This window comes from Primulina eburnea, chromosome 14 (genome assembly GCF_022965805.1).
Source record: "Primulina eburnea isolate SZY01 chromosome 14, ASM2296580v1, whole genome shotgun sequence".
NCBI lineage: Eukaryota > Viridiplantae > Streptophyta > Magnoliopsida > Lamiales > Gesneriaceae > Primulina > Primulina eburnea.
The window spans coordinates 694,694-718,797 of NC_133114.1; the positions used below are offsets into that span (position 1 = coordinate 694,694).

Sequence of the window (24,104 nt, forward strand, 5' to 3'; positions counted from 1 at the left end):
ACAGCAGGGACAGTCTACTCAGGGTTCTAACCTTCGACCGCGTACTCAAGGGCAGGTCTTTGCTCTTAACCAGGATCAGGCGGCTGAGGAGAACGAGAGAGTTATCGCAGGTGTGTTTTTATTATGTGGATTACCTGCTTACGTTCTCATTGATACTGGTGCATCACATTCATTCATATCCGCGAGATTTGCTAAGCGTCATAAGTTACCTTTCACTTCTTTGGACGTTGTGGTATCTGTTTCCACGCCGATGGGTCATTCGGTGCTAGCTAAACGTCTAGTTTTGGGTTGTCCTCTAGAGTTTGAGGGTAATGTTTTAACTGCTAATTTGATGATTCTTGTGATGGAAGATTTTGATTGCATTCTGGGAATAGATGTGCTGACTGTGTTTAGAGCTACTGTGGACTGTTATCAGAAGTTTGTGCAGTTTCGTCCAGTTGAGGGCGACAGTTGGTTTTTCTATGGAGAGGGAGCGCGACCCCCGATGCCTGTGGTTTCTGCTCTGAAAGCCTGTCGTGCTTTAGAGTCGGGCGGGGAAGGCTACCTTATCTATGCTATTGATTCGTCCGCAGATAGTGTCGGTATCAGTGACATTCCAGTGGTTTGCGATTTTCCGGATGTTTTTCCCGAGGAGATTCCTGGTTTTCCTCCCGTTCGGGAAGTGGATTTCGGCATTGATTTAGTGCCAGGCACGGCACCAATCTCTAGAGCTCCTTATCGTTTAGCTCCATCGGAGATGCAAGAATTGAAACAGCAGTTGCAGGATCTTCTTGACAAGGGGTATATTCGACCCAGTGTGTCCCCGTGGGGAGCACCAGTTCTTTTTGTCAAAAAGAAGGATGGTTCTATGCGGCTCTGCATAGATTATCGGCAGTTGAATCGTGCGACGATAAAGAATAAGTATCCGTTGCCACGGATTGATGATTTATTTGATCAACTGCAAGGTACCTCTGTGTATTCCAAGATTGATTTAAGGTCTGGTTATCATCAGCTTCGAGTTCATCAGGGAGATATATCGAAGACTGCATTCAGGACCCGGTATGGGCATTATGAGTTTCTGGTTATGCCTTTTGGGGTGACGAATGCACCAGCAGTTTTTATGGACCTGATGAATCGGGTATTTCGGGATTTCTTGGATAAGTTTGTTGTGGTGTTTATAGATGATATCTTAATCTATTCGCATGATCAGCAAGAACACGTACAACACTTAAGGATTATTTTACAGACACTTCGCGAGAATCAGCTTTATGGAAGTTGAGTAAATGTGAGTTTTGGATTGACAGGGTTGTATTCCTTGGTCATGTCATTTCTAGCGAGGGAGTTTCAGTTGACCCAAGCAAGGTGGAAGCGGTATTGAACTGGTCGCGTCCGACGACAGTAGCCGAGATCCGCAGTTTTCTGGGATTGCCTGGGTATTATCGCCGTTTCATTGTCAACTTCTCTCAGATTGCTAAGCCACTCACTCAGCTCACTCGGAAAGATGTTTCATTTGAGTGGACATCAGAGTGCGAAGAGAGTTTCTTGGAACTTCGCAGACGTTTGACATCTGCGCCTGTTTTGGCTTTACCGTCTGGATCTGGTGGTTTCAGTGTTTACACCGATGCCTCCTTGCAGGGACTAGGGTGTGTTCTGATGCAGAATGAGCATGTGATTGCTTATGCATCGAGACAGTTGAAGCCTCATGAGGAAAACTATCCTGTTCATGATCTGGAATTAGCAGCGATCGTTTTTGCTTTGAAAATCTGGCGCCATTATCTGTATGGTGAGTGATTTGAGATTTTCACCGATCATAAGAGTTTGAAGTATCTGTTCACTCAGGCTGAGTTGAACATGCGTCAGCGTCGTTGGATGGATCTACTCAAAGATTACGATTGTGAGATCAAGTATCATCCAGGATCTGCGAATCTCACGGCCGATGCTCTTAGTCGCAAGGTGAGGTTATCTGCTCTTCAGACTTGTGCTGTATCTGGGATTATTCAGGATTTCTGTTCGATGGGATTCAATTGTAAGCATCGGAAGGGAACAGAGAGTATCCGTATAGCTACTATTTTATCCGAGCCAGTTTTGTATTCTCGGATTAGAGATGCTCAGATGTCTGATTCTAAGGTTCAGAAATTAGCTCGGTTGGCTGATAGAGATAATACTTCTGGATTCCACTATCAGTCCGAGGGTCTTTTGTGCTTATCTGGTCGTGTTGTTGTACCGGAAGATGACACTTTGAGGGAGGAGATTTTGTCCCAGGCTCATCGTAGCAAGTTGAGTGTTCATCCGGGGAGCAACAAGATGTATAAGGATTTGAGGACTCGATTTTTGTGGAAGGGTATGAAACGTAATGTTTATCAGTATGTCTCCAAGTGCCTAGTCTGTCAGCAGGTGAAGGCTGAGTATCGACGACCCGGAGGTTTGTTACAGAATCTTCCTATTCCGGAGTGGAAGTGTGAGCATATCACGATGGACTTCGTGACTCACTTGCCTATGTCTGTGGGGAATAGAGATGCTATCTGGGTGGTAGTGGATCGACTTACTAAGTCTGCCCATTTTCTTCCGTATAACAGAGATTTCACTTTCGATCGGATGGCACGGTTGTACATTCAGGAGATTGTACGGTTTCATGGTGTGCCCGTGAGTATCGTTAGTGACAGAGATCCTCGATTTACATCTAGATTTTGGGGCAGCTTTCAGCAAGCTTTGGGCACTACCTTGAGTTTGAGTACTGCATATCACCCAGAGACTGACGGTCAGTCAGAGAGGACTATTCGTACTCTTGAGGATATGTTGAGATCTTGTGTGATGGATTTCGGGCCAGCTTGGCAGGATCATCTGCCACTGATAGAGTTTGCATACAACAACAGTTTTCATAGGAGTATTGGTATGTCTCCGTTTGAAGCATTGTATGGTCGACGTTGTCGTACTCCTCTGTTCTGGGAGGAAGTCGGAGAACGACAGGTCGAGGGTCCAGAATTGATTCAACAGGCCATGGACAAAGTTCTTGTGATCAAACAGCGGATTAAGACTGCTCAGGATCGACAAGCGAGTTATGCGAACACCAAGCGCAGACCTCTTCATTTTGATGCAGGCGAGAAAGTGTTTCTCAAGGTATCACCTTTTCGGAGGATTCTGAGATTTGGACTCAAGGGTAAGCTATCTCCGAGATTCATTGGTCCTTTTGAGATCTTAGAATGTGTGGGAGATTTGACCTACAGATTAGCTTTGCCACCGTATCTGTCTAGTGTTCACAATGTGTTTCATGTGTCCTTGTTGAGACGATACGTAGCGGATGAGTCTCATGTTTTGCATCCGACAGAAGTTCAGCTGAATCCGGATTTGTCTTTTGTGGAAAGACCGGTTTCGATCTTAGACCGGAAGGATAAGGTACTGCGGAATAAGACTATTCCTCTTGTCTTAGTGCAGTGGCAGCGCCGAGGTACTGAAGAAGCTACTTGGGAACTAGAGAGTCGCATGCGGTCAGAGCATCCAGAGTTGTTCTAGTTGTAGTATTTTCAGTTATGATTGTAATTTCAGTTGTGCTTTCAGTTGTAATTCATTCTTAAGTTGAATGTATTGTTGTTCAGAATTGTCATTCTTCAGACTCGATTTCGCGGACGAAATCCTTTTTAGGGGGAGAGAATGTTGTATCCCGATGCCTAATTTGAGTTAATTATTGGATTAATTATATTTCGTTGGGATCGGAAGGACCGAACCGGGTTCGGATCGTCTGAAGAGGGTTCGGATCGTCCGATCAGGGTTCGGATCGTCCGAAGACAGGTGTCTGGACACGTGGAAGACATGCAAGGTTCGGATCGTCCGATCAGGGTTCGGATCGTCCGAAGACAGGTGTCTGGACACGTGGAACACATGCAAGGTTCGGATCGTCCGATCAGGGTTCGGATCGTCCGAAGACAGGTGTTTGGACACGTGGAAGACATGCAAGGTTCGGATCGTCCGATCAGAGTTCGGATCGTCCGAAGTGTGCCGGATCGGATCTTCCGAAGTGGATCGGATCTTCCGATCGTTGTCTATAAATAGAGGCGCGAGGTTTCACTTTTTACTCGCCAATTCCGAGTGTTCCAGAGAGTTTTAGTCGTTTCTGATGGGTTTCTAGTCTTTTCCCGAGGTTTAGGCACTAGCGGGGAGCTACTAGTCTTGTAGCGGAGCTGTGCTCTAGTTGGGAGCTAGCGGCATCAGTGGGCTGACTACGGACGCAGGCTTGATTCTAGGGCTGATTGCTAGGATCTACTGATTTGAGGTACGAAAGTACTATCCGAGATAGCAGGATTGAGTATGCTTTACTATGTGTTGCATGTTTATATGTTGCATTATTATCTGTCATATGATGCATGGTTTATTATGCGGCATTTGCATAATCATGTTGAGCCTGATTATCTTTGAGATAGCCTGTTGAGAGGGTGCTCAGCCCTCGTTTGTTGTGGATGGTTGGACCCCGTTGGCCGACGGTGGTCAGGTCACCGGTATATCCACAGGTTTATTTTGGTATGGGAGCCACCTCCTGGTGCGACGGCGCAGAGTGCTACATACCTTGACGTCATTTACCTGAGCAGTATTTCGTTATACCCAGATCCTGGTATCCAGTACATTTTGCATACATGCATGTCATAGTCTTGTATACTCATGCTTTCGGTGCTGAGCGTTTTATGCTCACGTCATCGGTTTATCTCTGTTTTGGACACCCTATTCGATGGGGCAGGTCTCAGGTTGGACGGTCCAGGAGGGAGTGGTCAGGGAGCTGGCAGAGGTTGACTTGTAGTTGTCGGTATTTGTTCTTGAATTTAGTTCGATCTGGTTGTTTAAGTATTTTTGTACTTACAGATTCGATTGGGTTGTATTACTGTTTTTCCGCTGTTTACCTGATTCAGTTTAAATGTTAAATTTTGCATGCTTAAGTTCTGATTAGTAGGTGATTCTGGAACGGGTCACTACATGTATCTTCGAAAAAATACTACCTCGAGGATATGGTATTGTTTGTAGAAAGGGGATGTCGAGACTATACGTCAAATTACCTCTTAATATTATTTCGGTAATCGTTGGTATTCTCATTGAAAAATAACAGCTACAAACCATAAGGTATCAAGTTCAATGTATTTGCTAATATGTCGTAGTATGTTATATCATTTAGAACAATCAGAAGTAAACCCAAAATCCATTCAATTGGTTGCAGATTGGTTGTACGACGAACTGACACCAAAAAGAACAAATAATAGTATAAAGTTCCCAATTCCGAGTTTGCATGAAACTACATAAAGTTATGATGGTCAAACCAGAATGATGCCGGCGAGAAATTAAGATTCAAGCTATGCGGGGAACACAACAAATCTATAGAGTCTACTTCCATATTTTTACTATTTTATCGTGACTAGCAGATGCAACCAAACTGCAACTGTTGATACGGCCAACGAAGCGATCAATCCTTCATGCGTGGCGAGAGTCATGGTCTTGTTTTCAGAGATGCTCCAAAGCTCCCTTGACTGAACATAAAACAAACCCTTGTTTCAGAAACATTACTCCCAAGGGCGTTTGTCCGTGATATATACATACTTCATGGGGTCTGATGAGGCGATCTTGTGTTTGGAGGGGTGGTTTTGCGGTAATGTGGGGCTCAGTCCTGCGTACCATTTCTTCTCGTCGGCAGTAGGACGGTGGCCTTGGAAACCTCTAATCATGAAATCGTTTATTATCCCAAAGCACAGGTTTGCATTGTGGGTATTTGCACATAACAAATTCTTAACTCGTGATAGGCTGGGATATATGTTTGATCAATCTTGTGTGTAATGTAAAACGGAATTAGAGTCATTTGCACACCTATTTTTTGCCTGCGATGTTTCGAGCAGAATATGAGCAAGATGCGCGTGAATGGCTAGGAATGAAAAGATCATGAGATCTTCGACAGCAGTCCTCAAAGCTTTTAGAAGTGTCTATCGAGAAAATTCGACCATGAACAAGATGAGATGTGTTGCACTGGCAGCAACAGTTCATAGCGTGTGAAATGCAAAAAACATAGCTACGTTAAATGAGAAGCCGGTGGTGGAAGATATTATCGATAAGATTAAGATTCTGAGCTTTCGGTATATTCCTAATGCGATTTCTGTTATAGATGCTATGTAGTAGGTGATTTTACGGTTATTGACTCTCGCTGGGGATACCCAGAGTATTTGTATTTGTACTATCTTTTTACAATTATTAATGAAAGTAATTTCATTTTCAGAAAAAAATTCATGGCAAATTTATATCATTTACAAAAAAAAATATATTCGACTTGTCTGGTAACAACCGATAACCAGCAAAGATGAATACGTAGGATGGAAAACAGTTATGGGAAAATGGTTATGAGACACGCCTTGTAGCCAAATGTCAAACTCAGGCGACATTTTTGGTACTGCTTAATTGCTTGAGTGTGCATAGGATGTGACGATCGGGTTGACATCGAGAGGGATGTCACATTGCTTGAGGCACCAGAATCAAGAATGGGACCAAGCTGATTTGCTCAAAATTCCAGGTACTTGCACTGTGGCACTGGCACCGAGCTCGTCAATTATCAGCAGCCAAAACTTGGAGGAAAAAAGCCCCTGATTTCTATAAGAAATCATCATCAAACAACTATAGCAACTAGACTTTTATATACTCCATAAAAGTTTAGTGGTATTCATGTAAACTTTTGTAGAATTTTAAAAAGTCATGTGGTATTCAAACTAGACTTTTAAAAACTCTACAAAAGTCTATAGGTATTCAAAATGTCAATAGACTTTTAATGACTCTATAGAATTCTATTAAGTACAAGAATTATAGCCTAAGGTACAACATAAAATGTCAACAAAAGTCTTTGATTCAACCTAAAGATTTTGATGTACATTTAATTGAGAAATCTCCCAAATTCAATACAAACTTTCATTCTTTTCTCATCTATATTTTTCTTTTTATTTGTACTTTTCAAAAAGATAATTAAAATTTAATTTTTTTTATTAATTATTATATAACATTTTATTTTTAATTATTTTCTTTAATTTTAGTTAATCTATATCTTAAATTATTATATAAGTAAATTCATACCGATACTGTACCAAAATTTTCGGTATACCGAACCAAAAAAACCTTACATTTATAAAAATTTATAATTTATTGTTTTAAAATATTATATATTTTAAAATTTTTGTATATTTTTCCGGTATTTCGGTATATACCAAAATTTTCAAATTGGATATCATTACCGTACCGAAAAATTCGGTATTGTTCCCGTATCGTACCGAAATCTTCGGTATATTTTTTAAAATTCGGTAAATTCAATATTTTTTGTTACGGTAATCTCGGTATACCGAAAATTCGATATTTTTTCCCACCCCTAACAGGACTTATATTGGCATGTGTTATATTACACAATTTTCTTTAAAAGAAGTGTCAATTTGATGAATTTCAAATTGAACTAGATAATAAAGCTCAATTGTTCTGAGTGTTCTTTTAATAAAATTTTATTATGAACTTATAAAAATATTATTCATTAATATGTTAAATTGATATAAACAAATGAAATTTTGATTTCAATAAATTGGATAGTTTATTTGTTGTTTTTCACATATTAAATTGATTTAACTTTTAAGTAAGTAAAATTCATTTACATTCATAAATAAAAATAATAATTTAAAATTGAAGAGGTTATCTATGTCCAATAATTATTTTAAAAAAATTAATAAAAAATAAATCACAATTATAAACTACAAAATTCACATAATTCTATGAAAAAGTTTACAAAAGTCTACAAAAATCTTGAAAAAAAGTATAAGAGTCTATGAAATTTGTTTTACAATTCTATGAGATTCCATAAAAGTCAATAAAAATCCATCAACTCCACGAAAATCCATCATTTAAAAAAAGTCATTAAAAGTCTTTGAAAGTATAGAATGAATACACCCCCTAAATTTGCACAGAAACCGACGAATTGTCAATGAAACTTTCTCAATATTGAAATTGACTGACCTCGAGACAAAGTTCATTCTCACCTCTTTATACAGGATAAATCATCCGAATTTATTCTAAAGAAAATTCCAACCACACCTCACTTGATATTCTGCCTTCATTAATCACAAGGAACAAGTTACTCTTTCATCGACCCTTAGAAGTTAGAACCATCACGGCAGCTTCAGTTGCTGAGAATAATAATGTTTGTTTCCCTTTGAGTGCCTCAAATATCACCAGCTCAGCAGTATATCCCACCTGAAGAGTAATCAAACCATAAATTTATCACAAACACTGATTTTATTATCTTAAAAATGGATAGCAACATTGCTGTAATGAAAAGGAAAACAATATTTCTAATTCTCACTCTTAGAATCGATGGCACGCCGATGTTTAAGGAAAAATATTACTTCAATAGCGTGTTTAAATGATAAGGCACTGAAGGCAACTGAGTCAATATTAACAAAAAAGAAAAGTGTAGAATGAGTAATGGCCACCACATGTTAACTGAAACTACTATAAAGTTTGAATTAAGACTTCTTAATAAACAAAGTGCGATGGAGATATACCATAACAGTTCACAGCAAGAACGAATCTGAAACAAATCTAATAGGTTCAGACAGGTCAAGATGAAATTATTAAGGGACTTCCAAAATTTTGATGCATACGTACTTTTTGTTAACCTCGAAGCAAAAGCGGAACATTCTAAAATAATAACAAAATCAAGTATTCCATTGATATCACAGGATAACACAACATTTGAGCTGAATTTGAGCTAAGAGTAACTAACTATTCAAGCTTCGAATCAAGCTACTTATTCGAGCCTTATATTTTTTGTGATACTGGGCTCAACTCGGTTCATTTACATTCTTATTTATGAATAAGGTAGCTTGCCCCTCCTTGTACTATTGTTACAAGCCCGGCCCATTTCAACGTCTGGAATTTTTTTATTTGCCACACATCAGGAATCCAAATCCAGAAGGTTGTAAAGAGAAACAACAGCTAAATAGTATCTCACCACACCTGAGATCATTTCTAAATTCTTACCTCCTGCACGTGTTCAAAAATTTCCAATCCCCAAATCATTAACTAATATAGTTTACATTTGAACGAGGCCATAATGAAGGAAAAACACATAAAAAAATAGTAAATCTGAGTGCGCAATTAACTAATGATCCTAGAACAAGAAATGAAATGAAAAAAGATAATCGTATTAACCCTATTAAAACTCAATGAACAGAAAATTGATTTAAGTGCAGTTCAACTTTGAATTCAATTGAAAATCATTACCCAAATTCATCACCGGCGGAAATCATCCCTCTCCTTGCCGATTTGCCCTTTTTGCTTCTCAACCACCTTATCAATTGCCGCCTGCACAGCATCCCTTCCTCCAATAATCAACCTCGTTATGATTTCTGGGTCATTCTCAAACCGTGCATCCTCGAATTCCTTCCGGGCATTTTCTCTCAAAACATCTCGCCACAAAATGCCTCGAGAGTCTGGCCAAACAAAGAATCGGGTAGCTCGGATGATATCTCTATACAGACTCAGCACCTCCCGCCTTGTGCTGGTAAGTCTTTGCTGATTACAGAGTTCGTTCTCCTCATCGTCGCGTTTTTTCTCGTTTTTGAGAATGTGCCTGTCAAGGAGTTCGTCTAGAGTGTCGGGTCCGTTGTGTAAGAGGCGGTGAAGGTGGGTTACGGTGGTTCGAAGGTGGTGCACAATGGGACCACCTATCTGACGACTTTGGAGTTTGGTTGTCATCGGTGTCCCTATTTTTGTACCTTTTTTTGGGTTGAAGTCAGATATTTCAATCTTGTATACTTAAAATAGATTGACCACACTACAATTGTTTTGAAGAAGCTATTTAACCAATTCTTTTAAGTTGTAGGGTTTAATCTACCCTGTTAGTAAATGTGATTCAAAACTAGGACAATCCATGTGGATGCTTATTCGGAGTTCAGCGATTTTGGTTGACGAAACTAGGGTACAGCAATTTTCTGAACCACAATGACCTGGAAATCACAAACAAAAAAGTGAGAGGGAGACAAAAAAAATTTACGTGAAGCCCCTGTCAAGTATTGGGGTTAATCTCTTACCAGATACATACAACTAACCCTTTCTAATTAAAATCAAAAGAAAAGTGAATCAAACAATAAAAGGACAAGTTCTTGACAGATATCTAACTAATCCAACTCATCACAGGTCCTAATAAAAGAAACAAAAACAAAAAAGGAAAGGAAAAACCATCCCATTATTGCCAAAATAGACACTTCCGAATCCTCAAACATATATATTACGTATCTTAGCCAGAACAACATACTACAATGTCAGCGCAAACACACACACTCAGGCCACAATATATTAAGCCTATGACGTATAAATGTATTCCTTTATAATCTAATGCATCATAAAAACTACGGTATATGCTTAGTAATAAGGCTCTACCCTATTTTCTTCCATCTTCACTCAACTCTACCTACTATTACACAAAGCCAAAAAGAGCGAGCTATTTCATATCCCAATATCTACAACAACTACTCAAACTATAAATGCAGGTGATGTGCAATATTAAACCTATAACATAAAAAATTGAGAAACCAAATATAAATGGTACAGTGTGGAATGAAATCAATAACTCTCGTTCAATCTCATTTTTTTTTCCCATCTAGTACAATCACCATCATTTTGCTATCTCGAGTGCATAATCTTAGTACTTAAAATCAAAAGATTCAAACCATATACTAAAATCGTCTATCACAGAAAACAAAATAGAATTCGATCCAACGAACAAATATCAACATGAAGAATGAAATAATATAGTACTAAACAAAATTCATAGACAATATGCACATACATCATATGATAAATCCACATAATACCCACATATGCATCAAAATTAATTATTATGGAACCTTAGTGAAATAATGTCGGAATTGAAGTACGTATTTCAAGTCATTAGCTTTTTTAGATTGTATAACTTAGGTGACAGCCTTAAAATCTCCAAGTATGAGACCAACGTTGTTTGAACAAGACAACAATCCTGATACATCCTAAGATATGTTTCTAACCTATTCATTTTCCAAAAACATTTAGTAACTAAAATTATACAATTAAAACATTAAGCTCTACAAAATGCATTTACTGAATTTCGATTTTGTTTATATTATAAAATCATATTCATATTATTAACATTACAGCAAAACATGAAACATATACAGGAGTAAACATTACGTTTCAAAACCAACAAAATGTTTTTAAAACTAACTACAGTAACAATATTCAAATTTAACTTCAAAAACATTTTAGATTTCAAAATCCACACGATCAAACAAATACCCATATTGAAAACATTCGACAAATCCGTTCTAAAAACATCAAATCAACTCAAGGTTTATAAAACCTTGATTTAAACAACTAAAATTAACAAATATTTCAACTTATTTGTTCACAGAAAACAATAAAGTTTAGTTTTATATTTGTAAAAACTAGCTAATATATTCTAATTCCGGATTTTAGTTCCATAACAAAATAGAACTTGAAATTAAACTCCAGAAACCATCATAATTAATATAAAATATATGCACTAACTTTCAAACCATGATCCCGATCATAATGTTTTGGAATCCCGTAAGAGCATCAATCCCTGCTTTTTAAGAAATTTCAACCATCGCATTTATTGAAGCACACAAGCAAAATGAAGTTTCTTTTTATTTTTTAAGAATCAGATTTGATTATCAAATGAAATCAAACTCACACCAAAAAAACTGGAAATTTAATTTTTTTTAGAACTAACAGCAAACCAAGCTTTGAAAATCATTCAACCATTATCAAGCCCTTATCACTTTCATTTCCTGTAAATTATACCCCTAAATCATAAATACCCATTGGCAAAAAACCCAGAAAAACAACACCACCACACTAACCTCCGTTAACGTGATAGATAAGTGTTATATAGAGCAGCATCCAATCGGGAGAGTTCTTCTTCTTCCTTTTTGTGTTTATATTTTGTTTTCAATTTTAAATGGTGAAGAGGCTGCGAAATAGCTGGACGCAACAGATCGGATTTGGGCCGCGTTTCTAAACCCATTAAGATTTTGAAGGATCCGGATAGTATTTTATTTTAAGAAAATGTTTTTTATTTTTAACAAAAAAAAAATAAAAGTAAATTTTTCTTATAGGATGCAATTAATAGACGGATTGAAGATCAATTTAACAAAATTGATCGTAGGGACGTCTCACGTTAGTTTTTATATATTATCTTTTTACTAGTACATTTTCATGAATCAGACGGGTTGAATATCAATCTTATAAAATTGACTCGTATGACTATCTCAAGTGAGTTTTTATATATTATCTTTTCACTATTACATTTTCATGAATCATACGGGTTGAAGATCAATCTCATAAAATTGATTCGCGTGACTGTCTCACGTGAGTTTTTATATATTATAGTTTTACTAGTATTTGATATCACATGTTGTTTGAGTAGTTTTCGATTAGAGACCAAGTGCCTAAGGTCAAGTGTGTTTTGGTACAGGATGGAGCAATTATTATCGTGTAACTCAAGGCTTAATTGAGATTGTGGAAATATAACCCCACAATATTCTCATTTTCAGTACACACTTGGGAATGGGAATTAACATTTCCATCCACCATTCTCACCATATTGGTTGAGTTTATCTACTCAACTTTTTCATTTATACAAATTCTCCCATTTTTTATAATAATAATATTTATATAGATTTAATCATAAATAGATACTAAAATTGGTAATAAAACAGTAGTAAAGAATATTCTGTAAAAAAATAATAATAAATCAATTAATGTTAGTCATATAATTATGATAATGAATAAATACTAGTAATAATAAAAAAAATATTATGTAAAAATTAAATTAAAATATAAATATTTTAAATGAAGGGGGTTGTTTGATAAATTAATAATATAACTACAAAAATAGAAGCGTACGGTGAAATGCGGCATCTTGCAGGCTCGGTATTGAATCAGAAACCTGTGCACATACAAATACGGATGAGTACGGTATGGTATATCGTATCGAACTACTACGATATCGTATATCGTATCGAAAATTTCATACCGATACCGAAAATTTGGTATACCGCATATCTGGTATACCGAATTTTCGGTATGAAAAAAACTCATACCGATACCGTACGGACATCGAAAATTTTGTCGATATACCGAAAAAATTTCGGTATACCGAAAACATTTTCGGTATACCGACATTTTTTCGGTATTCCTAACTTAAATTTTAAAAAAAATAATAAAAAAATTATTTTCGGTATTTCGATATATACCGAAATACCGAAAAATAAAATATTTCATACCGATACCTATATCCAAAATTTGATACCGTACCGAAATTTTTGGTATAACGATTTTTTCGGTAAGTTCGATATTTTTTTCGGCACGATTTTTCGATATTTCGGTATTTCGGTATTTTTTCTCACCCCTACCTACAAATGACGTAATGGTTCCCCAAAACGCTTGTTTTGTAAGTAAGTGTTGCTCACATTTAATGTGATTCTTCGTTTCACTCATTTCTTGGACTCTTTTTCCCATGTGGTTACTCGTCCCTCCAAGGGCAACGAAGAAACACACGGATTATTCCACATGCGATGGTTGGATTGGGCTTTTTGCGGTGATAATTCAATTTAAAAAAAAATTTGAAAAAATTGAAAAAAATTAAAATTCCTAAAAAAATATTTTTAAAAATTATGATGAATCATCATTAACAGCCATATTTTGTAAGTGAAAGCGTCACAAGAAAACATTGGATGAAGATCAAACATGAACGTCTCGCTGAGACATAATGTAACGCTTCCACCAATCTAACATTGACCATGATCAAAGCAACACCAGTTTCTGAAGATTGGTTTTGAAGGAATATAGCAATTATTTGCTAAATATATGGAAAGTACATATATAGGACAACATGTGGATACATTTCACATATGTTGCGAAACGAATGTTTGATTTCCAAAATAAAATAAGTGAAATAGAAGCATTCAACCAAAACGGGTCGTCATTTGATATGAATCTATTCATTGTGAAATATTTTTTTATTATTGAAATTTAGGAAATTATTAATTATATATATATTTTTAATATGCTTAAACTCAAATAATACTCGAGCAAAATTATGAGAGTTCATGCTCCAATGACAAAACTTGGTTAGTGTTGGAAGATAAGGACCATAAGGTCCTTCATAAAATTCAGAGTTCAAATAATACTATCAAGAAACTGAAGAATATTTATGGTGAATCCTCGCCATATTACTTCTCCACATGTTCCGATACACCCACCGCCGATGAAGGAAACGAAGCACATGAATTGGGTAATACCATTACACCAATGAGAATGAAAGACTTAAAAAAAGACCATGAAATGAAAAGGACCAAATGCTTCAAATGTTGTGGATTTTCTCCAAGAAATAAAAGAATGGTTGATATTATATTATGAAAAATGAATATGCGAATGTTGCTCTAGCAGAAAAGTTTTTTTCAAAAGTTGAACAAAATATGGAAAAAAGTGAGAAATGAAGTTGAGAGAACAAGAAAGAAATGAAATGAAACAAGAAAATCTAAACATGAAAAAAATATAACGATTCAAACATGAGTGATGTTCAACGTAAGTGTCGCATGAAAACACGAGAAAAAAGTCGTAGTAAATTATTCAGTTAGTAATCTATTTAGTTCATAGTTTGTTATATTTAATTATTTTTAATGTTTAATTGTGTTTAAGTTTTTAAATTATGTGTATTTTTCTAATCATATGTAATTTTTAATTATGTTTCAAAATTAATTATGTGATTGTATTTTTTAATTATTTGTTTTATAAATGAAAAATTATTAAATTGAACATATAATGAAGTTAACAATGTGGACATAAGCATGTCATCTCACCCTTAAACATGTTCTTATGTCACCACTAATTAACCCAAGGAAACAAATATTTTTTAAGGGAGATATTTGTTATTATTTTAAATAAAAATAAATTATTATCAAAAGTGATTTTTATATTTTTTAAAAAAATTATATAAAAAAATTATTTTTTAGAAACCGCAAACACTATCAACACTTCGTTTCACTTCTTTATTTGAAATTTTAATTAATTTTTCCGTTACTCCAAAAAAAAGTACAATGTATTATCCACAATGATTAGTGACGTAAATGAACCAAAACCGCTTGCAAGCTATTCGGATCTCGGCTCGTTAAAAAACTCGTTCGAGGTAGTTCATTAAGCTTATTGAGCTCAATCTCGATTCCAAGCTCGACTATTTTATCTAACCAGCTCGAACTTAAGATTATTCGGCTCATAAGCCCGCGAGTAATTCGCGACCTCGTGCTCGTCTTGTTTATGTGGCTCGAGCTCGACTAGTTTGTCAGGCCTTGATTGTGCAATAAAAAATTGTATTGTCCCATATCGAAAATGGAGTGTAAGAATGTGATTGAAAAACTATAAAATAAGAAGTCTAACACATTATATTCTCATATGTTAGAATGCTCAAACAACTTAAAACGAGCTTGTTTAACGAGCTTGAAAATGAGATTGTTTAACGAGATCGAAAACGAGCCCGTTTAATGAGCCGATCTCGAGCCAAACTTGTTAAACATGATAAACAAGCTATATATTAACGAGCCAAGCTCGAGCTTATTCACAAGCTTCATAATTTTAAAACGAGGCGAGCTCTTTTTCTAAAAATAATTTAATTTTTTTAAAAAAAATCAAAAATAATTTTTTTTAAAAAAATTGCAAAACTACTGCAATCCGCGTTTGGTAAGCGCAGACGGTGCTCACATGGAGCAGCGTCCGCGCTTACCAAGCGTGGACTTTGCTCCACGTAGGAGCGTCCCCGCTCCGACAGAATATTTTAGCGACATAATATATATCAAAACCGCCGCTAAAATTGAATCAGCGCCGGTTTCAAAACCGTCGCTCATTTTAGCGACGGTGTAGAAACCGTCGCTAAATAGTTGAATATCTAACAATAACAATCGCATATGTCTAACTGATGGGAGAGCTGCACGCTGCGGATAATTGTATTAATGGCGTGCCGCGGATAATAGTATTAACAACGTGCACATGTACGCCGCAGATAATCTTAAACTTTCAACGGCTTGCATCTTTGCAGCGTGCAATGTGCGCTGCGGAAAGAGAATTTGCGCGCTGTGAAAAGTCATTTTTTTTAGTGAAGACTGAGAAAAAAACAGACAAAAAATTCGTCAAGAAATAAGTTTTTCATAAATTTATTCATCAAAAATTCGTGTTTATTCTTATTTTAACAATTAAGCCTTCTGTAAGACTAGACAATTAAGTCTTTTGTAAGACTAGCTAGACATGTCAAACCCGCCGCAACCCGCCATTAAATGACCTCTAGACTTATTCAATCTCAAAGCCCAATGCAATTCCTTAAAAAATGAAAGTAAGTCTCTTGTGAGACGGTCTCACGAATCTTTATCTGTGAGACGGGTCAACCATATCAATATTCACAATAAAAAGTAATCTTCTTAGCATAAAAAGTAATACTTTTACATGGATGACATATATAAGAGATCCGTCTCACAAAATACGACAAGTGAGACCGTCTCACACAAATTTTTGTCCAAAAATAATGCAGACAATTGGTTGACAAATCATATTTATATTTTGTTTATATACAAATAAAAATAAAAATAAAAATTTACAATAAATTAGGCCCTTTGAACTTGAGAAGTCCTCCATCCGGTTCACAACCCGTCGCTCATATTGATCAGCAACGATTCACAAACCGTCACTAAAATTGAATCAGCGATGGTTGTTTAGCCGTCGTTGATTCAATTTTAGCGACGGTTTGTGAATCGTCGCTGATTCAAGTTTAGCGACGGTTTTGATATATATTGTGTCGCTAAAATATTCCGTCGATTGCAGTAGTTTAACAATTTAAAAAAAAAATGATTTTTTTTAAAATGAAATTATTTTTTAAAAAAACCCGGCCAGCTCTAGCCTCATGATACAAAGTCGAATCGACCTTGAGCCGAGCTTGATTCTATATATACTTTAAAGAACCTGATTTTGTTCGGCTCGGCTTGTTTAAATCTCTAACAAAAATATATATTACAAACATACACATTTGTGTGTGCGCATCTTACTAATTGAATTTGGTGTAACTTTATGACACGAAACTGAATTTTCAAATATAACTATCATTGTATTATTTTATTATCCTAAAGCAAATTTTATTTTAAATTGTTCAATCCTATTATTAAGGGATAAGATAAGTAATTATTTTTGAAATTATGTTTAAATTGTTCATTTTATTTTATGTTGCATACACTTGTGTGTGCTCAAGTACTAATATATTATTAGACCCGAGGACCTAACAAAAACAAAATTTGGTGTCATGCTCATCTAGTTTCCAAATTTTTCACATCAAAACATTTTTTGGGCATTGCATGTTAATAGCTAGATACTATACATGTATATATATGTATAGATTCCACATATATAAAAATATATATGCATGAAACTGTTAGGATCAAGCACATATCATGATGCCAAAAGTTATAGTTGTCAGCAAATGCACAATTTTATTTTTTTTATATTCGTGACATTGTAGAGTGAACCTATTTGAATGATATGGATCGGACTGTTACGCATATTAGTCTGGGAGTATAAGATCTAGAAATTCAAGCGACGTAACCTGACAACATGCAAACGAGGAACGGAGACCGGGGACAGTTTAAATAAAAATGTTTTATTAAAGAATTACTTTTAATTATTTAATATATAGTATATTATATTGAAATTTTTGAAAATGAGTAGTTTTAGGATATTTTTATATGCATAGTCATATTTTTAAACCGATGTTCGATTTCTAGCAAAATAAAGGACTTTTGAGGGCTCGAGGATTATTTTTGAAAACGTACCTAAACAAAATATTTTACGTGGGTGTTAGTGGGCCTAATTGGATTGTTTTAGTATGATTTTAGGGCAAGATCTCTAACTTTTAATATTTTAAAATCTAGACTCATTATCCCATCACCATTCCATTTTATTTATCCCCCAAACCCTAGCCTCCCCCACTCGCTTTCGGCCGCACCCTCACACATGCACATCAGAAACATCTTTGTCTCGTTTTCAAGGGGAATTCAGTAGGTTCAATGTCTCGTCCCTCCAGTGTTCATCTCTCGCTCCGTTGGTTTGATTTTCCGAGCGTTTAGTCGCAAAGGCACGTCTTATACCTTAGTTTTTCTCATCATTCATACCAATATTATACGTTTATATGTGTGTTGTGCGTGATATGTGACCGAACTACTGATATATGCACGTATGGATCGACTTTTCATTGCAAACATCTCATATTATTCTCACGTTTTTTTGACATGGATGAAGGGCCTCCGGTTGATGGTTAGAGGAAGATATTCTGAAGGAGGTGTAGAGAGGGTTTAGATGATAAGATCAGATCTGGAACAAGTCCTTGTAGGTGGCCGGTCGGATGTCCATGTTTTGGCTTGGTTTTGTTTCGAACAGGCTTAGGGTTGGGGCGGCTGTGCACAGGTTGTTCCAGGCCATGGTTCAGGCCCTAGTGGGTCTGAGTCAGTGTCCTAGGGGGTCGGTGCACGGCAGGAAGCGGTCCATGTGCAGATCGTGAGCTTAGGGGTAAAGAATGGTTGCGTTTTTGGCTTGTTCGGGTGGCCGCGCATGTTCTCATGCATGGGGCTGGGTAACATGGTTAGGTCAGTCTAGGACAGTCCAATTGTGGTCTAGGAAGGTGTGGTTTGGGTCTGGTCCAGACTGGTTTGATGTAGAGTCGAATTTTTGGCTTGAACATGAAGTTAGGGTTTCGGGTTGTTGGTGCAAATAATACCAGCAGCTTTCAGGGGGTTTTCGAGGGACTATTATGGTCTATACATGGTTGTTCTAGGCTTAGTTAGGTGTCATTAAGTCATGCTTTAAGTTTGGGAAAGTTTGGATGAGTTTTGATTTGATTCGGGTTAAAACCGGGACTCGGGCCCAAGTTTTAAAACGAATTATAGAATTTAATGCATGAGCTCGAGTTTATATCTAAGAAATTATTATAAGTATGTTTTACGGTGTTTTAATAAGTTTGGGTGGATTCGGGTCGAAAATTTAAGGTCCATGGGTAAAATAGTCAAATTGAGGTTCCATAGACAAAATAGTCATTTTGCACCTGAGTCAAATTAGTGGTCCTGGTAGTGCCCTTACAACTGAAAATTCATGTTTAAAATTTTTATTTTATTTGAATATGGATTTTTTTAATGAAAATGCTGAAAATATGTTGTACGCTTAGTTTCAAGAAAATATATATATATATATATATATATATATATATATATATATATATATATGAATTTTTATAAGTGATAAATATGATGACATGTTTGAAGGAGGTGACTTGGTTGTGACTAATACGAACATGAAACATGTAAGGCCAAGGTTCAACTGACGGTGAGAGTGTCGTTGATGTCCCCGCCGCCTGATACCATGGTTATATGTAGATGAATCCATCGACCACAGCTGATACGAAAGTCACAATTAATGATCTGAATTCAATAAAGAAAAAATGTATATGTTTACAATGACAAGATATGAATGTGTTTATGTTTATGTTCATGCTTTTGAAGATCATGGAAGTTACTTTAATTACAGTACTTTTCACTGTTGCATGATATGTATATGTACTTTGTTATAACTTATAACGGTTCAGGTGTGTTGAGTTTTTAGACTCACTATGTGTGATTGATGCAGATGATCATGTTGATGAGGAGACTGGAGGTGCTGAGGACTGAGTAGACTGAGTTGGGGGTGCACGGGAAACCCTAGGACCTTGTATTTTTCCGCACATTATATGATTTTATGAAAGTTATGGTTAAACAGTATTGCAAAACGTTCATGATTTTTATGTTTTGAGGATTGGCAGATTTTTAGTAATATGTTGATTTTTATTTTAAAAAGTAAACGTTTCCATCAGTCACATTTTCAATATTTAAACTGCAGTCAATTTTATATAAGAGTTGGTTAATTTTTGTGTATGTATTTTCGGTCAGCAATAGTGATGGTTTTAAAAAATACAAAAAAATTTAGTAGTTTAGTACGTAGTAGATATTTCTGGGAGGCTGCGTGTTTATTTGTCGATGTTGTCTCATTTCTCTTAGAGATCAATCTTGTCATTTCTCTACCGTCGATCATGTCCTTAACAGAGACAATATTATCTATTATGATCTTACTTAACTCTTTCACTTATTTCAGTATCACTTTCATTTATGTATGTTTAATTTATTATTATTATTATTATTATTATTATATATATTTATTTATTATACGGGACAATATCCAAACTAAGAATGTATTGAATGCTGAGACTATAACCTTACAAAGAACACGTATGAACAATGAAGATTTCATAGAATTGTGCTAAGATTCGGACATCATTTCAACATTAAATGATGCAAATCTTTTAGATTTTCCTCTAGATATTCAATATAACTAATCGTGCAATCTTTATTTCATGACTAGTTTTTGCACTCTTCCTTTTCTAAATCGGTGAAGAAATTTATAAACAAAATAAAGTCATCTAGAAATAACAATACAACAAAAGAACTCTTATATTAATGATTGAGTGCGATAATTGTCACAACATATTTAATCAATTGAAATTTATTGTTTGAGCTGTGATATAATTTATAATATTTTAGTTGTATTGTAAATACAAATTATAACTTTTAATAAATGACCAACGTTCAGTCTTATATTAATCCATCCCAAATGTTTTTATTTCAAATTTCAACAAATTTGTGTTTAATGTTTCCTAAATGAGCAGTATATTAAAATTTCAAATGTTACTACAGTGAACAAAAAATTAAAAAATAAATAGAAGATTATTAAAAAATAAATAAATAAAAAAGTGACTCAAAGAGCAGATAAAATGGCCTTTTGCCAGTTTAGGGATTGGAGTTTCTGACTGTGTAATCGTTCTCCAATCATTAACTCAGAAAATAGGATTTCCATTTACTCTCTTTTTTGCGCGAAAACTCGTACGTCTCTTTCTGTAGCGATGGTTATTATGTACAAAATATTCATGTTATACGAAAAATAAAAAATTAAATTAATGCTAATTTTAAATTACCATGACTATATTTTGAATTTGAGCACGAACTTGATAGTTGATACATATCATAAAAATAGAATCATGTCTAAAATAAAAGTAGGTCTCTTGTGCGACGGTCTCACGAATCTTTATTTGTAAGATGAATCAATATTACCGATATTCACAATAAAAAATAATCATCTCAACATAAAAAATAATTTTTTCATAAATGATCCAAATAAGAGTTCATAAAATATGACCCGTGAGAACCTCTCACACAAGTTTTTGTCCTAAAATAATACAACTCCTGAGACCTCTCACACAAATTTTTGTCCTAAAATAATATATATGTGAGATAAATCGACCAGATTCATAAATAAAATAATTATTTAAATATAAAAAATAATATTTTTTCATTAATCGAATTATATATTAGATTCATATCACAAAATTGATAAATGAATATTTATGTAAGTAATTGTTAGCGAACAATCAGAAATTAAGAATAAATGACAAATAAGAAAACACTCTACATTAGACATTGTATGATACAAAATTAACAAAGATACTGTCCGAGGGGTGAAAAAAAACAGATAAAACAACAAATTTACAACCCAAAAAAGAGAAATATAAATTCCTAAAAAAAAGGGAAAAATAAATAAATAGACGGAAAAAAAGAGGAAATGTCAGGGTAGTCCTTGCAGTTTAGCCCTCCACGATTCCATTCTTCGCATTTTCAGTCCCCAAAAATTGATGCTTTCATCTTTGGTCCCCCATCGTGTTAACAACTACTTCATTTTCTTACTTGTCCGGAGCTATATCTTTCCCAGCCGTTGATCATCCTCCATTGATCGGAAATATCGCGAGCGACTTTAGTGGCGTCCGATGAAGCCCCGAGCAGGCCTCTTTTGGTGAAGCCTACCACATACAACCCGTTCTCTCCTTTCCAACCATCAGGGAAAGGGGTCTTAGGCATCCCATCTTTTGTGAAAAAATCACTACCCTAGAGCATAACAAAAGAACATAGTTAATTCTTGATGAACCTAAAAGGAGAATCGTCGCATAAAACCGAAAAAAATCGTCGCTAAAGGAAAATTGAATGAATCCATAGAGATTTCCTCGATTTGTGTAGCGAATTTAAGCAACGTTATGTATGCATGATAGCGAAAAATGATGAAAAATAAAATAAAAGTTGAAGAATGTCGTATGAATTACCTCTAGCCAGCTAGGAACATTGCTCTTGTAACCAGTTGCTAATATTATTGAATCAAATTCTTTTTCTTGCCCATTCATAAATTTGGCCCCATTTTTTGTTACCTCCTTTACACCTTCCATCACCTACAAAGTTAATATTTGTTTTCCAGTCAAATTCAAGAGTTAAAAAAGTTTACATCATGACACGAACTTTATTTTCCTAAGAAATTTACCTTAATCTTGCCGGATTTGATGTACGACAATGCTCCAACATCGAGTACCGGAGTTTTCCCAGTGGCGTTTTTGAGCTCGATTGGACCGGTTTTCGGTCGCCGAAGGCCTAATCTATCTGTGTTACCTAGAGTGAAGTTTGCTACTACTAAGAGGAACTTGTCCACCATTTTTAAGGGAAGCCATTTGTTTAGAGTCATAGCTATTGTAAACGTAGATATCCCAAACATCTCCCTCGGTAGAATGTGAACCTACATTACCGGCCATAACGACATATCATATTGAGCTGAAAATTGAATTTAATAAGAAAACTCACAAATAATTATTTTCATAGAACTAATTTTTTTAAAAATATAAATTTATGAAATGGAAAAATTATATTGTATTGTCGGACTAAATTATTGAACTCGGGCCGTAAAACCTTTGTACTTACTGAATTTCTGACCACCATGTGAGGACTTGCATTGAGCCTACAGAGGTCTAAGCTAACTTCCATGCCTGAATTTCCACAGCCCACCACCAAAACCCTCTGGTTTTGAAACTCGGCGCCTGATTTATACACGCTGGTGTGCAAAACGGGCCCCAGAAACCTCTCGATCCCATGAATCTCCGGTACATTGGGCTCGGCATTTTCCCCCGTCGCAACAATCATCCATCTCGACAAGTACAGAGAGTCTTGAGTTCGAACCCTCCAAAACCCATTCGCGGAATCAAAATCCGCGCTCAAAACGGCCTGTTTGAATTTCGGCTCGATCGAGAAGTGCTTCGCGTAGGACTCCAGGTACGAAATGAACTGGATCTTAGTGGGATATTTGGGGAAATCATCGGGGAAATTCAGCAGCGGGAGCTGGCAGAATTGTTTGGGAAGATGAACCTTGAGTCTATCGTAAGTTCTTCGCTGCCATAACGAAGCTATACAATCGCTTCTTTCAAGTATCACACAAGGGACGCCATTATCTTGGAGGCAGGCTGCAACGGCTAGGCCCGAGGGCCCTGCGCCTACAATGACAGGTCCCGGAACCCATTGCCAGCGTAAACCCTCTCCTGTATCGTCTTCTTTGCGAGAACCCATGTATGAAAAAGAGTCAAACAAGTGGAAAAAGATGAGACTCGGTATTATTTCCGAGTTGCTCTGTTTCTACACTGTGAAACGCTGTGTTTTTTCACCTGAGAAAGATTGACGCTGTGCATTTAAAGAATCAGACTGGTTGTTTGGTGCAATTTCAATGCATGGTGGGTGGAGTCCAGAGGGAAAACAGAGAGTTTTATAGGAGAATGGAGGCGTGAAGGTTAAGAAAATGATTTGATATTTGCTTCAGTTTCTCGAGGTTCTTCTTCTTGTTTCTGCAGATTTAATGGCAATTGACAAATGGGATGCAAAGAGAAAACATTAATGCATTTATGAGTTTACTGTCTCAAGAATTTATAGGGCTGGAGTTGTGACGAAGAGCTTCAGATTTTACTTTGTAACCCACCCTCTCACTTTTCGATACTCTTCACTCGCTTGTACAAAGTATTTTTAATTAATGGAATTTTAATTTTTTTGTAAAATCAGTTTGTTAAATCTTATTACCTTTGATACATAATTCAATATTATATAAAA

At 35.8% G+C, this 24,104-nt stretch overlaps 2 protein-coding genes across 5 annotated transcripts; both read right to left on the reverse strand.

The window, feature by feature from the left end:
- Positions 1-7,983: 7,983 nt before the first annotated feature.
- LOC140812442 (uncharacterized) lies at positions 7,984-10,387 on the reverse strand. Of its 4 annotated transcripts, none has more exons than XR_012113670.1 (3): positions 9,253-10,387; positions 8,330-8,410; positions 7,984-8,220 (listed from the first exon to the last, which is right to left on the reverse strand). XR_012113670.1 is itself a non-coding variant. In XM_073170710.1 (3 exons), exon 1 carries the CDS (start codon positions 9,724-9,726, stop codon positions 9,262-9,264), a length of 465 nt encoding a protein of 154 aa, XP_073026811.1. In that variant the 5' UTR covers positions 9,727-10,387; the 3' UTR covers positions 8,423-8,898; positions 8,981-9,012; positions 9,253-9,261. The 4 variants fall into 4 exon arrangements, 3 of the variants coding, with proteins under 3 accessions (XP_073026809.1, XP_073026810.1, XP_073026811.1); XM_073170710.1 differs by lacking the exons at positions 7,984-8,220; positions 8,330-8,410 and adding exons at positions 8,423-8,898; positions 8,981-9,012; XM_073170708.1 differs by lacking the exon at positions 8,330-8,410 and having other exon boundaries at positions 9,253-10,386.
- An 11,230-nt stretch (positions 10,388-21,617) lies between these two features.
- On the reverse strand, positions 21,618-23,862 carry LOC140812473 (probable indole-3-pyruvate monooxygenase YUCCA4). The gene is made up of 4 exons (XM_073170739.1): positions 22,935-23,862; positions 22,504-22,752; positions 22,292-22,414; positions 21,618-22,079 (listed from the first exon to the last, which is right to left on the reverse strand). The coding sequence occupies exons 1-4, from the start codon at positions 23,571-23,573 to the stop codon at positions 21,870-21,872; spliced, it is 1,221 nt and encodes a 406-aa protein (XP_073026840.1). The 5' UTR covers positions 23,574-23,862; the 3' UTR covers positions 21,618-21,869.
- Positions 23,863-24,104: the final 242 nt, after the last annotated feature.

Coding starts and splice junctions, on each gene's coding strand:
- LOC140812442 (XM_073170708.1), bottom strand. CDS start 9,726: ATGACAACCAAACTCCAAAGTCGTCAGATAGGTGGTCCCATTGTGCAC.
- LOC140812473 (XM_073170739.1), bottom strand. CDS start 23,573: ATGGGTTCTCGCAAAGAAGACGATACAGGAGAGGGTTTACGCTGGCAA. Junction 22,753..22,934: donor ACATGGTGGTCAGAAATTCA/GTAAGTACAAAG, acceptor CCGGTAATGTAG/GTTCACATTCTACCGAGGGA. Junction 22,080..22,291: donor ATGTTCCTAGCTGGCTAGAG/GTAATTCATACG, acceptor GTTATGCTCTAG/GGTAGTGATTTTTTCACAAA.